Genomic DNA, 15,977 nt, shown 5'->3' with positions numbered 1-15,977 from the left:
CAGTGATGTGGTTGGAACACTGCTCATGAGCTCGAGACTGCAGTGTGTACTAACATTGCTACTGGTGACTCTGGATGTTGCCCTGGGACCTTATCCTTGCTGCTGTTGTTTCCATCAGAAAAAGGAGTTTACTTTATTGCTTTCTCTGGTTAAGATGAGGTGAATCTGTAACTCTATAAGGTGGTATACAGAGGGCAATGTGAAGCCGTACAATATCATGGAGAATCTCTTTGGTGTGTCCATTTTACTTGAATGTTTCATGTGAAATGTTTTATATTAAAATCTACATACAAAAAGAATAGAGGAGTATAAGAACAAAAGAAAACTGAGGGAACAAAACAGCATCAGAAGCACAGAACCGAAGAATGGACTAATAGTTACCAAAGGGAAAGGGACTGTGGAGGATGGGTAGGAAGGGAGGGATAAAGGTGGGAAAAAAGAAAGGGGGCATTATGATTAGCATGTATAGTGGGGGGGCACGGGGAGGGCTGTGCAACACAGAGAAGACAAGTAGTGATTTTACAGCGTCTTAGTAAGTTGATGGACAATGACTGTGAATGAAGATGTGGGGGGGACTTGGTGAAGGGGGGAGTCTAGTAAACATAATGTCCTTCATGTAATTGTAGATTAATGATACCAAAAAAAATTTTAGAAAATAATAATAATAGAGGAGAAAAGTGGTGTAATTTGTGTATAAAAATGCAACTCAGAGAGAGGGAGCCAAGATGGTGGCGTGAGTAGAGCAGTGGAAATCTCCTCCCAAAACCACGTATATTTATGAAAATATAACAAAGACAACTCTTCCTAGAATAGAGACCAGAGGACACAGGACAACATCCAGACCACATCCACACCTGCGAGAACCCAGCACCTCCCGAAGGGGGTAAGATACAAGCCCCGGCTGGCGGGACCCGAGCGCCCCTCCCCCCAGCTCCCAGCGGGAGGAGAGAAGACAGAGAGGGAGGGAGAGGGAGCCCAGGACTGCTGAACACACAGCCCCAGCCATCTGGACCAGAGTGCAGACACAGTGCATGCGCGGGGCCCTGGATACAAGGAAAACAGGACAGTAAGACCTGTGAGTGGGTCCCTGAGACCGGCGCCAGAGAACAAAGAAAAGCGAGCAGCATTTTTGTTTTTTTTGTGAGTGCTTTTTGGAAGTCTTAAAGGGACAGGGACCCCAATAATAGGGAAACAGGGCAGCAAGACCGGTGAGTGGGTCCCAGAGGCTGGCGCCTGAGGACAAAGAAAAGCAAGCAGCTTTAAAAAAAAATTAGTTATTTAATTTTTTTGTTTGTTTGTTTTGGTGAGTGCTTTTTGGAAGTTTTAAAGGGACAGAGTGGGACACTTAGTCCAGAGGCAGGGAATCTGAGGATCTCTGGGCACTCTAACCCCCTGGGCAGCAGGGAGCATGGAAACCCCTCTTCTTGGTGATAAATAGCCTCCTGGCCGCTCCCCCTCCAATGCAGCCCCACCATTTTGGAGCAGCAGCCTGAGCCAGATCACCCCCCACAGCAACAGTGGAGATAAACTCCATAGCAGCCGGGCAGGAATCAGAAACCCTGTCTGCGCGCAGCTGCACAGGACAAGCTACTAGAGGTCGCTGTTCTCCCAGGAGAGGAAGGCCACAAACCAACAAGAAGGGAAATTCTTCCAGCCGTCGCTTGTCCCAGCTCTGCAAACTATTTCTATCACCATGAAAAGGCAAAATTACAGACAAACCAAAATCACAGAGACAATACCAGAGAAGGAGACAGACCTAACCAGTCTTCCTGAAAAAGAATTCAAAATAAAAATCATAAACATGCTGACAGAGATACAGAGAAATATGCAAGAGCAATGGAATGAAGTCCGGAGGGAGATCACAGATGCCAGGAAGGAGATTACAGAAGTGAAACAAACTCTGGAAGGATTTATAAGCAGAATGGATAAGATGCAAGAGGCCATTGAAGTAATAGAAACCAGAGAACAGGAACTCATAGAAGATGACAAAGAGAGAGATAAAAGGATCTCCAGGAATGAAACAATATAAAGAGAACTGTGTGACCAATCCAAAAGGAACAATATCCGTATTATAGGGGTACCAGAAGAAGAAGAGAGAGAAAAAGGGATAGAAAGTGTCTTTGAAGAAATATTGCTGAAAACTTCCCCAAACTGGGGGAGGAAATAATCGAACAGACCATGGAAATACACAGAACTCCCAACAGAAAGGACCCAAGGAGGACAACACCAAGACACATAATAATTAAAATGGCAAAGATCAAGGACAAGGAAAGAGTTTTAAAGGCAGCTAGAGAGAAAAAGGTCACTTATAAAGGAAAACCCATCAGGCTATCATCAGACTTCTCGACAGAAACCTTACAGGCCAGAAGAGAATGGCATGATATATTTAATGCAATGAAACAGAAGGGCCTTGAACCAAGGATACTGTATCCAGCACAATTATCATTAAAATATGATGGAGGCATTAAACAATTCCCAGACAAGCAAAAGCTGAGGGAATTTGCCTCCCACAAACCACCTCTACAGGGCATCTTTCATGGACGGTCTAGATGGGAGCACTCCTAAAAAGAGCACAGAACAAAACACACAACATATGAAGAATGGAGGAGGAGGAATAAGAAGGGAGAGAAGAAAAGAATCTCGAGACAGTGTATATAACAGCTTAATAAGTGAGCTAAGTTAGGCAGTAAGATACTAAAGAGGCTAACCTTGACCCTTTGGTAATCATGAATTTAAAACCTGCAATGGCAATAAGTACATATCTCTCAATAGTCACCCTAAATGTAAATGAACTTAATGCACCAATCAAAAGACACAGAGTAATAGAATGGATAAAAAAGCAAGACCCATCTATATGCTGCTTACAAGAAACTCACCTCAAACCCAAAGACATGCACAGACTAAAAGCCAAGCGATGGAAAAACATATTTCAGGCAAACAACAGTGAGAAGAAAGCAGGGGTTGCAGTACTAATATCAGACAAAATAGACTTCAAAAAAAAGAAAGTAACAAGAGATAAAGAAGGACACTATATAATGATAAAGGGCTCAGTCCAACAAGAGGATATAACCATTCTAAATACATATGCATGCAACACAGGAGCACCAGCATATGTGAAACAAATACTAACAGAACTAAAGGGGGAAATAGACCACAATACATTCATTTTAGGAGACTTCAACACACCACTTACCTCAAAGGATAGATCCACCAGAGAGAAAATAAGTAAGGACACGGAGGCACTGAAGAACACAGTAGAACAGATGGACCTAATAGACATCTATAGAAATCTACATTCAAAAGCAACAGGATGTACATTCTTCTCAAGTGCACATGGAACATTCTCCAGAATAGACCACATACTAGCCCATAAAAAGAACCTCAGCAAATTCCAAAATATTGAAATTCTACCAACCAATTTTTTAGACCACAATGGTATAAAACTAGAAATAAATTCCACAATGAAAACAAAAAGGCTCACAAACACATGGAGGCTTAACAACATGCTCCTAAATAATCAATGGATCAACGAACAAATCAAAATAAAGATCAAGGAATATAGAGAAACAAATGAAAACAACAACACAAAGCCCAAATTCTGTGGGACACAGCAAAAGCAGTTTTTAGAGGAAAGTATATAGCAATCCAGGCACACATGAAGAAGGAAGAACAATCCCAAATGAACAGTCTAACATCACAATTATCGAAACTGGAAAAAGAAGAACAAATGAGGCCTAAAGTCAGCAGAAGGAGGGACATAATAAAGATCAGAGAAGAAACAAACAAAACTGAGAAGAATAAAACAATAGAATAAATCAATGCAACCAAGAGCTTGTTCTTTGAGAAAATAAACAAAATAGATAAGCCTCTAGCCAAACTTATTAAGAGAAAAAGATAATCAACACAAATCAACAGAATCAGAAGTAAGAACGGAAAAATCACGACAGACTCCACAGAAATACAAAGAATTATTAAAGATGACTATGAAAACCTATATGCCAACAAGCTGGAAAACCTAGAAGAAATTGACAACTTCCTAGAAAAATACAACCTCCCAAGACTGACCAAGGAAGAAACACAAAAGTTAAACAAACCAATTACGAGCAAAGAAATGGAAATGGTAATCAAAAAACTACCCAAGAACAAAACCCCTGGGCTGGACAGATTTACCTCGGAATTTTATCAGACACACAGAGAAGACATAATACCCATTCTCCTTAAAGTGTTCCAAAAAATAGAAGAGGAGGGAATACTCCCAAACTCATTCTATGAAGCCAACATCACCCTAATACCAAAACCAGGCAAAGACTCCACCAAAAAAGAAAATTACAGACCAATATCCCTGATGAATGTAGATGCAAAAATACTCAATAAAATATTAGCAAACCTAATTCAAAAATATATCAAAAGGATCATACCCCCTGACCAAGTCGGATTCATCCCAGGCGTGCAAGGATGGTATACAACATTCGAAAATCCATCAACATCATCCACCACATCAACAAAAAGAAAGACAAAAACCACATGATCATCTCCATAGATGCGGAAAAAGCATTTGACAAAATTCAACATCCATTCATGATAAAAACTCTCAGCAAAATGGGAATAGAGGGCAAGTACCTCAACATAATAAAGGCCATATATGATAAACCCACAGCCAACATCATGCTGAACAGCGAGAACCTGAAAGCTTTTCCTCTGTGATGGGGAACAAGAAAGGGATGCCCACTCTCCCCACTATTATTTAACATAGTACTAGAGGTCCTAGCCACGGCAATCAGACAAAAAAAAGAAATACAAGGAATCCAGATTGGTAAAGAAGAAGTTAAACTGTCACTATTTGCAGATGACATGATATTGCACATAAAAAACCCTAAAGACTCCACTCCAAAACTACTAGAACTGATATCGGAATACAGCAAAGTTGCAGGATACAAAATTAACACACAGAAATCTGTGGCTTTCCTGTATACTAACAATGAACCAATAGAAATAGAAATCAGGAAAACAATTTCATTCACAATTGCATTAACAAGAATAAAATACCTAGGAATAAACCTAACCAAAGAAGTGAAAGACCTATGCCCTGAAAACTACAAGTCACTCTTAAGAGAAATTAAAGGGGACACTAAAAAATGGAAACTCATCCCATGCTCATGGCTAGGAAGAATTAATATCATCAAAGTGGCCATCCTGCCTAAGGCAATATACAGATTTGATGCAATCCCTATCAAATTACCAGCAACATTCTTCAACGAACTGGAACAAATAATTCGAAAATTCATATGGAACCACCAAAGACCCCAAATAGCCAAAGCAATCCTGAGAAAGAAGAATAAAATAGGGGGGATCTCACTGCCCAACTTCAAGCTCTACTACAAAGCCATAGTAATCAAGACAATTTGGTACTGGCACAAGAACAGAGCCACAGACCAGTGGTACAGATTAGAGTCTCCAGACATTAACCCATACATATATGGTCAATTAATATTTGATAAAGGAGCCAGGGACATACAATGGGGAAATGACAGCCTCTTCAGCAGATGGTGCTGGCAAAACTGGACAGCTACATGTAGGGGAATGAAACTGGACCATTGTCTAACCCCATACACAAAAGTAAATTCAAAATGGATCAAAGACCTGAATGTAAGTCATGAAACCATAAAACTCTTAGAAAAAAGAACATAGGCAAAAACCTCTTAGACATAAACATGAGTGACCTCTTCTTGAACATATCTCCCAGGGCAAGGAAAACAACAGCAAAAATGAACAAGTGGGACTATATTAAGCTGAAAAGCTTCTGTACATCAAAAGACACCATCAATAGAACAAAAAGGTACCCTACAGTATGGGAGAATATATTTGAAAATGACAGATCTGATAAAGGCTTGACGTCCAAAATATATAAAGAGCTCACACACCTCAACAAACAAAAATCAAGTAATCCAATTAAAATTGGACAGAGGAACCGAACAGACAGTTCTCCAAAAAAGAAATACAGATGGCCAACAGACACATGAAAAGATGCTCCACATCGCTAATTATCAGAGAAATGCAAATTAAAACTACAATGAGGTATCACCTCACACCAGTAAGGATGGCTGTCATCCAAAAGACAAACAACAACAAATGTTGGCGACATTGTGTAGAATGGGGAACCCTCGTACACCGCTGGTGGGAATGTAAATTAGTTCGACCATTGTGAAAAGCAGTATGGAGGTTCCTCAAAATGCTCAAAATAGACTTACCATTTGACCCAGAAATACCACTCCTAGGAATTTACCTGAAGAACGCAGCACTCAAGTTTGAAAAAGACAGATGCACCCGTATGTTTATCGCAGCAGTATTTACAATAGCCAAGAATTGGAAGCAACCTAAGTGTCCATCAGTAGATGAATGGATAAAGAAGATGTGGTACATATATACAATGGAATATTACTCAGCCATGAGAAGAAAACAAATCCTACCATTTGCAACAACATGGATGGAGCTAGAGGGTATTATGCTCAGTGAAATAAGCCAGGGAGAGAAAGACAAGTATCAAATGATTTCACTCATCTGTGGAGTATATGAACAAAGGAAAAACTGAAGGAACAAAACAGCAGCGGAATTACAGAACCCAAGAATGGACTAACAGGTACCAAAGGGAAAGGGACTGGGGAGTATGGGTGGGTAGGGAGGGATAAGGGGGGGGAAGAATAAAGGAGGTAAGATGATTAGCATGCATAATGGGGGGGGGGTGGGAGAAAGGGGAGGGCTGTGCAACACAGAGAAGACAAGTAGTGATTCTACAACATTTAGCTATGCTTATGGACAGTGACTGTAAAGGAGTTTGTTGGGGGGGGACCTGGTATAGGGGAGAGCCTAGTAAACATAATGTTCTTCATGTAATTGTAGATTAATGATAACAAAAAAAGGGAATAAAAGGGGGATTACTCCCTGATAGGATAAAACTAACTGTAAATCAATGATTAAAGCATGCTTTAAATATCCTTAATTTTGATCATTTAAAGGGTATCAGATGGTCAGCTATGGAAGTACATTTTTCTGATAATATTCCTTTCTCTTAAAAAAAAAGCAGTTCCTGTCTGGTAATCTCCAATAAGTTCTTCACAATGATATAAAGGGCATATCAAAGTGTGGGCAAAGGGTTTGTTTGTGTTTATACAGTGGATCAAAGCCTAATTTGGCTACCCAGAAAACGAATTAACATACAATATGAAGAAGAACTTCCAACATCAACATTCTCTGGAAGATGAACAACAAAAAACGTCAACAAAGATCCTGGCACTGTTGCAGTTGTAGTTGCATTCATCCCACCGGTTCCTGGACTTGCAATGGGAATGAAGAAGGAGATATCTAAGCTGGCCTGTGCATACAGTGAAACAACAAATTTGACTGGATCTATACTGCTGGAACTCAACCAAGAATTAGGAGAAGTGCAAGTTGCAGTGCACCAAAATCTTGCAACTACAGACTATCTACTGTTAAAAGAACATATGGGATGTGAACAGTTCCCAGGAATGTGTTGTTTTAATTTGTCTGATTTTTCTCAAAATATTCAAATTCAGTTAGACAATATCTATCATATCATTGATAAGTTTTCACAAATGCCTAGGATGCCCAACTAGTTTTCTTGGTTTCACTGGAGATGGCTGGTAATTGTAGGTCTGCTTTGGTTATGTAACTGTATTCCTATTATGTTAATGTGTGTGCGCAATTTAATTAGTAGTTTAAAACCTATACATGCTTAAGTTACTCTACAGGAAGATATGTCAAAGAAATAATCAATCTTCCCATGTTTTCTTCTGTCTGCTACTTCTAAAGGTTCTCTTCTTCCTTCCTAATTACAACCCATAAGTAGAATTCATGCCTCATAACGAAATTACTGAGTATCATAATTCTTCCAAGTGGTAAAGATACCTCAAGACAAATGCTGGGCATAAAAGCCACAGTGCATAAATCCGCAAGGAAGTAAAAAGCTAACCCTTTCAAACAATATTGCTTCTCTCTCACTTACTAACTTAACATTTCCCTGTATGGCCCCGGAAGATGACTGGTTAGCCAGAGATGGGTAAGATTCCTCAAGGGAGGAACAACCTAAGACAGGCACAGTCACAGGGGGGCCAACAGGTGAGAAATTGGGTATCAACAGAGGTGAGGCTTAGAACCCCACCCCCCCTGTTTTGAGAGAAATCTTCTGCATCCGTGGATGTTTTGTTGCCCTTGTCTAGCTTGGATTAATACTTAGTCTATAGGCACACACCTGATCATCTACATTTGCCCTTTTAGAGCACTAAACTATGTTTTCTACCTTTATCTTGCATCTATCTACCACTTCAGCATTTTATTAAAAATAATAATAATAATGATAACAATAATTATAAGGGAGAAATGTGCGATTCACATATAAATCAAGTATAAAAATAAAAAAAATGCAACTCATTTTTGAGTATTTATTTTGTATCCTGCAACTTTGCTTTGTTCTTTAGTTCTAACAGTCTTGTTTTTGGGGGAATTGTCAGGGATTTCTACATAAAAGGTCATGTCACCTGTAAACAGAGATAATTTTACTTCTTTCTTCTGATTTGAATGCTTATATTTATTTTTCTTGCCTAATTGTTCTGGCTAGGACTTCTAGTATTATTTTGCATCGGTGCAGTGATAGTGAGTATTCTTGCTTTGTTGTTGATTTTATATGAAATGCTTTAAGTTTACACCACAGAGTATGTTTGTTGTCAGTTTTTAATATATGCTTTTTATTATTTCGAGAATAAATAATCTAAAAGGAAAACAAGTAAACAATACTACTTACCATTGCACCACAAAAGTTACTTAGGAATCAACTTAAATAAGGAGGTCAAAAATATATACACTGGAAACTATAAAACACTGCTGAAGGAAATTATAAAAGACTCAGATAAATTGAAAGATATTCTAAGTTCATGGACTGGAAGAGTTCATATTGTGAAAAAGTCCATGCTATCTGGAGCAAACTACAGATTCCATGCAATGTCTAACAAAATCCCAGTGTCTTCATTTTTATAGAAATAGAAAAATATCCTAAAATTCATATGGAACCACAAAGGATCCTGATATCAAAAAAAATCTTGAGAAAGAATAAAGATCAATAATTCATACTTACTGACTTCAAAACAGTATAAAGCTACCATATCCAAAAGTGTATGGTATGAGTATAAGGATAGACATATATACCAATGAAGCAAAATAAAGAGCCCAGAAATAAAACTCATGCACATATGGTCTAATGATTGTTGACAAAGGTGTCCAGAATACACAATGGAGAAATATAATCACTTTAAGAAATTGTGTCAAGAATACTGGATACCCACATGCAATAAAGAATAGAGAAAAACAAGAATAATACAAATGGAATCCTTATTTAATATCATATGCAAAACTCAATTCAAAAAATTAATGTAAGAACTGAACTGCAAAACTCTTAGAAGAAAATACAGGAGGAAAGATTCATAACATTGGTTTTAGCATTGGATTCTTGGATATGACACCATAAACATGGGCAACGAATGCAGAAATAAGCCACTGGAACTGCATCAAACTAGAAAGTCAATACTCGGCAAGAGAAACAATCAACAGAGTAAAAAGGCAACCTACGCAATGGAAGAATATATTTGCAAACCATATATCTGATAAGGATTAATATGCAAAATACATAAGAAACTCCTACAGCTCAATAACAAAGCCAACAAATAACCTGATTAACAAATAGGCAAAGGACTTGATAGGCATTTCTCCAATGAACACATACAACAGCCAACAAGTGTATGAGAAGATGCTCAACATCATTAATTATTAGGGAAATGCAAATTGCAAAGACTTCAAGCCTATTAGGCTGGCTAATAGCAAAAAACAAAACAAAAGTTGATACATGTTGCTGAGGTTCTAGAGAAAATGGAACCTTTGAACACAGTTGAAAGGAATGTTAATTTTTTCAGCTGTTACAGACAATAGAATGGAGTTCTGGAAAAAGTTGGAAATAGTACTAACATATGATCCAGCAATCTTCTGGGTATATATTCAAATGATTTGAAATCAGGGTTCTGAAGAGTTTTTCACTCTCTGTTCATTGTGGCATTGTTAATGAGAGTCAGAATATGGAAACAACCCTGTCAACTCCACTGACAGGTGAGTGCATGAAGAGAATGTGGTGCGTATATACAAGGGAATCTAACTCAACCTTAAATTGAAGGAAATATTAACATTTGCTACAAATGGATGGATCTAGAGGACACCATGCTGATTGAAATTAGTCACCGAAGGGCAAACATTGCATAATTCCCTTTATTTGAGGCATCTAAAATGATGAAATGTATAGAAATAGACAATAAGATAGTGGTTATAAGGGGAGCAGGAGGGGGATATGTGGAATTCTTGCTAAATGGCTATAAAGTTACTGTTACACAAGATAAGTAAATTGCAGAGATCTGTACAGCACAGTGCTTATAGCTAACAGTAAGGTATTGTGCACTTAGAGGTTTGTTAAGAGGGTATATCCCACGTTATGTGTCCTTACTAGAAACAAAAACAAAAAAGGGACATATTAAAAAACAACCAATATGATATTATAAAGTTAAAAGTTCAAGAAGAGAGTAGATCTAACATTGTCTTCTTACCACCCACAATAATACTAATAATAAGTGAGAGAGTGGTAGAAAAAATAGTTAAATAGTCAACTTTTTTTCATATTGGAGAAAATAGAAAATAATGGTAACATGAGTGTTTAGTGGCAGGGATTCAAGTAAATAAACACTAATGAAAATTGGAAAGAAAATAATTGGAAGAGTGAATTTTCTTGGAACAAATCTATAAGGATGCATACTGTTACCATGACATTAGGAGACGGTACAAATAAATAAACAAGACACAGATGAAAGGAGAGAGAGAGAATGTATTAGGTTTGGCACTAATTAAGTCAGCCCTCAGCTAGTGAAACAATACAGTATTTTCCAATTTGAACTTCTTTGCGGTATCATCAAATAATCATCGTGACAATCATGACACGAGCTAAATTTTTTTTATCTCTTTACTTGACGTCAAAGCAGTGTTTGCTGAGGGCCTTACATGTCTTGTATCAGTTAGTTCTCACAACACCCCTATAACATAGGAATGTTTTTTTGTTTGCAAGATAGTTGACATATCAGTGTCTGGTGTAAAAATGGTGCCAATTATGCCCAGGTACAAAATGCTCACCACGAGAAGTACAGTTACTATACAGAGATATTACAGGGTTATTGACCATACTCCCTATGCTGGACTTTTCATCTCATGAATGATTTTATAACTGGAAGTTTGTTCCTCTTGATCCCTTCCTCCTGTCTCACCCATCCCCCTCACTCTTCCCTTCTGGCCGCCAACCATTCGTTGAAATCACATGGTAGGTGTCGTCCTCTGCCTGACTTATTTCACTTGGCATAATGCCCTCTAGCTTCAGCAGTAGGAAGGGCTTCACCTAAATTTTAAGAGTGGAGAGCGGCAGGCTCACATAAACCTTCTATACATGGAGTAAAAATCCTTTCAAGGTTTGGTTTTGGCCATAACTTCCCCCCAAAATATTGTTTGTTTTTTGTCCTCTCCTTTCCTGGGGCAAACTTGGAGCACTCTTTTCTGTTCCCTGTGGTTATGGGAACGGTAGGGTCTGGTGTCTCTTTTATTCATTTTCTTGGAGATTAGAGTCCCTCTGTCCCCCAGCTCAAATTAGGTCCCACATGAGGATGTCCTGGGCCCATCTTCTATTGTTGTGGCCCTGAAACCCAAGCTTAAGTGTTTGAAGTTTTACATTGTATTTAGGATAAAAGTGGCTTCAGCGATCCAACATGTTCTGGTCATAGATTTAAGAGTAAGTTGGGCCCAAATATCTGCATTTTCTTTTTGTCCCTTCCATTCCCTTCTGCTTCCCTCCCTCCCACCCTTCTTCCTTTTATCCCCAGTGTGTTTCATGATTTCCCTAGGATTGCTGATAGGAAGAACATAGCCTATCATTTCTGGAAACTGAACCCATTTAAAGACATTTTGGATTTGAATAGAAGCTCTTCATTAGATCTTCAAGCTGTTTGTAGTTTTAGAGCCTCTAATGTTAATCTGAGAGCTTCTGTGTTGAGCTGTGTGTCTTTTCTAGTCACCCGACTACACCTCAGTGATGGCGTGTTTAGCTCGTGGTTTACAGTGGAGACTTTCACGATCCGCGGCTTATGAAACTCACTTCTCTGCTGACTGATTACTTTGCATAGACCCCTCCAGGCCCAGAGCAGCTGCTCAGGGTTTATAAAAGGGGCCTATGCCATGGGAGCTGAGCTGCAGCAGGCAGGCAGGGGCAGCAAGATGGTGTCACAGACGCAGGTCCTCATGTTCTTGTTGCTCTGGGTCACAGGTGAGAAATTCAGAAGTGACACAATCCTTTTGGAGTAATATCTCTTAAGAGTTAAAAATTTTTTAGATGTAATAAGAAATACTGGCTATTTCCAATACAGGCTCAATTTTGTATTGGCGTGCAGTGTCATCAGAAAGCCTATTTTTAAAATGGCGTATTTCAAAGTGCGTAGCATAAAGTGGTGTATGTGTGTGTGTCATCCTTACCCATTTGTGATTGCAGGTGCCTGCGGGGACATCGTGATGACCCAGTCTCCAGCCTCCTTGGCTGTGTCTCCAGGACAGAGGGTCACCATTAACTGCAGGGCCAGTCAAAGTGCTAGCAGCTACGTAGCCTGGTACCAGCAGAAGCCTGGGCAGGCTCCAAAACTGCTCATCTACTATGCATCCACCCGGGCATCCGGGGTCCCCGACCGGTTCAGTGGCAGTGGGTCTGGGACAGATTTCACTTTCACCATCAGTAGCACCCAGGCTGAGGATCTGGCAACTTATTACTGCCAGCAGGGTAACAGCTATCCTCCCACAGTGCTTCAGCCTCGAACACAAACCCCAGGGCCGCGGGCCAGTGCATCCCTGCTGGGCCAGCTGCTTCCTCCCAGCACAGCTTTGAACACACACATCCCTCTATCTTTCTAAGAGGGCGCACCTCCTGACTGATTCCTGGCAGTAGGTAGAGTCCAGGAGAAAATTAAGCCACTTGGTTTATTCTGGATCCCTTTTTGTGGGAGATCATTGAAGAACAACAGTCTAAAGATCTCTTAGAAATGCTGTCAGGAGTTGTGCCATAGGGACGTGCATGTTTCCAATGGACCGATCCCCTGAGTGAGCCAGGAAGGTTGGGCACCCGCTTTCAGCATGTCCTGTGAATTGTACACCTGGTGGAACAAGTCTCTCTTCCCTGTTCCTCCTTGACTGGCACATTTCTATTTTAATTCCTTATTTTCACTGAATTCCTTCTATAAGTGCAATCACCCTCCAACTCTCGATCTTCCCAATAGCAAACCCTTGGCCTCTCCTATTCAAAACCTTCCACATAACATGCAGCATCCCTCCCTTGCATTTCCTTTCCATGGACCCTGTTTTCCAGCCAAGCCTTTCTGGCCACTGTCACTGCAGCTGCTCTCCCACTCTGTTCCGTTTTGTACCACCCTTTGTTGTTAAGTCCATTTCTTTCCATTGTGCTTATTCTTACAAGGTGATTCTGTAATTATTTCAGCTGTCATTCTAGAAAGATCTGATAGTGTTCCTCATTGCCTTGTCTCAAAATTTCTCAGCTTTCCCTTAAAGATATCTGTTGAATTTGTGAGTGAAGGAATTAGTGGCTCTAAGCATGCTGTAAATTGAATTCCTTGGGTAACAGATAATTAACTTGCCCATTCCAGATTAAAAGTGGAAGACTCTGGTCATTTCAGTGTTGTTCCTTCCCCTTCTTGTTAAATAATGAAATTGAGCTTCAGGAACGATTGCTGCAAACCTCACCGGTCTCCTCTGAACACTAGTCTATATGAAATCTTCTCCCAGTAATTAGAAATATAATCAAAGTACTGATATAAAGAAATCCATGCCATTATTTTCTTCAAGATATGATTTTTGCATGCATGTTATGTGTCAAGAGCACAAATATCTGCTTTCAGTCCATTTGGGAGAGACAGACAATCCACAACTTCGTAAGTACTACAAAGAAAAATAAAGAAAGCCAGGGCTAAACCTTGTTGGCTGAGAGGAGACATTTAAAATCAAATGAGGTATTAGTTAGCTATTGTCATGTAATAAACCACCCACAAAAGTGTAGTTGCTCAAGATGGCAGTGTTTTTATTGCTGTCATGCTTATGGTTAGCTGAGAGGTTCTGTTAATATGGGCCAGGCTTGATTGTCCTTGGCTGGTTTGCTCAGGTATTGGAAGTTAGCTGACAGGTCACCTCTGTGCTAGCTGATGTACAAAGGATCGCATCTCTTTCGTCTCCTTCCCATTTCTGTAGCTGGCTGACCATCAGCTGGGGCTGTTTAGGTGACTGGCTTCATGTCTCTCCTGATCTGGTAGATGTTCTCAACTTTGATGGCAGGTAGCAGGGTCCTGAGAGAGAGAGAAAGAGAGAGCGAGCGAGCACATACAGCCTGCTGAAGCCTAGCTTCACAGCGCCACAGTGTCCCACTGCCACATTCTAGGTCAGTGCAAGTGATGCCATTGAAGAAGAAGGTAAATAGCTCCTGCCTCTTGACACAGGAACTGTAAAGTGATATGGCATAAAGCGTAGGTAGGGGGAGGGATAAAGATGGGGAACCTGTTTCTGCAATCCACCCATGGATGGTCATGCAATATTACCCTAAGAATATATGATTTAATCAATGTTTAAAGTAGAGAAGAAATGAGCCATAGGAATACCTCCAGGAAATACAGTCCTAGTTTGAGGAAACAGTACATTTCTGAGGCAGATCTGTGATCACACGTAGAAAAAGAAGGAAGGCTATGTTGCTAAAATGTAGTGTGCAAGGGGGACAGCGGGGGAAGTAGATCAAAGGCCATGCTGTGTAGGACGCCGTGGGCCTCTCCTAGGACTGGGGTTTTGTTTGAAGGATGTGGTCAGTGGGAGAGCTCTGAATAGGGAAGAGGGAGCAGGAGGTCTGGCCCTGAGGTGACTCTCCACCTGGGGACTTTCTCTTACCTGTACACAGGAGCAGTAGACTACTTGCTGCCTGCCATCCTCCCAAAGGGCTCAGACCCTGTCCCTAGAAGGGACTGGTTTGTCTGCCTATGACCACTGTGGTGGACAGCGGGAAGGTTGGTGCAAATCCCCAGGAAGATGAGGCGGGGCCGGTGGAGTCCGGTTGTGGTCGCACCTGGTGATGCCTTGGCGGGAGCCCCAGGTACCTGCCCCGCCCAAAATTGCCCCTGAGGATGTACCCGGGGTCCCAGATGTGGTGGGTGTGACCCTCCACAGCGTGTAGACACATGTCTGGTCCTGAGGGGGGCGGCTCCTGTGCTTATAATCCCCGGGGAGCCCGGGTCCCACTAAGATGTAGGCAGCTCTCCTGTGAGGACCCAGAGCAGTTCTGGGAGGTTCAGGCCGGCCAAGGGTCCTTGCGCCTGCGCAAGGTGGAGCCCCTCATCCCAGATGCTCCTTTCCACAGGGATGAGTAAGGGGGTGTGGGGCTGTGACCCAGGAACAGGAGAACATAGGACTTTTTTTCTCAACTTATCCTCATTGGGTTCAGCCCTTGGTTGTTTAAGTGTTCATTAAACCTGCCTGATCATGAGAATCAGACAAAGGTTTTTCACTCTCCCTGATGGTGCCCATTTGACCCGAAGCGGCCGTTTCTCCTGCCCTTTGGATGAAAGCTCAGGCAAATCCTTCATCCTTTCTAGTAATCCTTAAATAACAGTGTCATGTCGACATTTCTCATTGCAGTTGGTTTCCTTGGGTGCCTGGCAATGCGGGCCCTCTGAGGAGGTGAGCACCTCACTGTCCTCTGTCCCCCCTGTGGTCCACGGAGAGCTGTTGCCTGAGGAGGGAGAAGAGTTGGGTGGCACCAGCTCTCCATCCCTGTCTGCACCCCAGTATCTCTGACT

At 40.9% G+C, this 15,977-nt stretch overlaps 2 gene segments (V, D, J or C); one reads left to right on the top strand and one right to left on the bottom strand.

Moving 5' to 3' along the window:
- Nucleotides 1–15,977, bottom strand: part of LOC118971267 (immunoglobulin kappa variable 2-28-like) — a 628,396-nt gene that overhangs the window by 216,993 nt on the left and 395,426 nt on the right.
- On the top strand, nt 12,307–13,044 carry LOC140847886 (immunoglobulin kappa variable 3-15-like). The segment is given in 2 exon segments: nt 12,307–12,409; nt 12,632–13,044. Coding segments are annotated over 2 exon segments (501 nt in total).

This window comes from Manis javanica, chromosome 1 (assembly GCF_040802235.1).
Source record: "Manis javanica isolate MJ-LG chromosome 1, MJ_LKY, whole genome shotgun sequence".
NCBI lineage: Eukaryota > Metazoa > Chordata > Mammalia > Pholidota > Manidae > Manis > Manis javanica.
The sequence above is the reverse complement of the archived record's forward strand: the minus strand, read 5'-3'. Positions and strand labels throughout refer to the sequence as shown.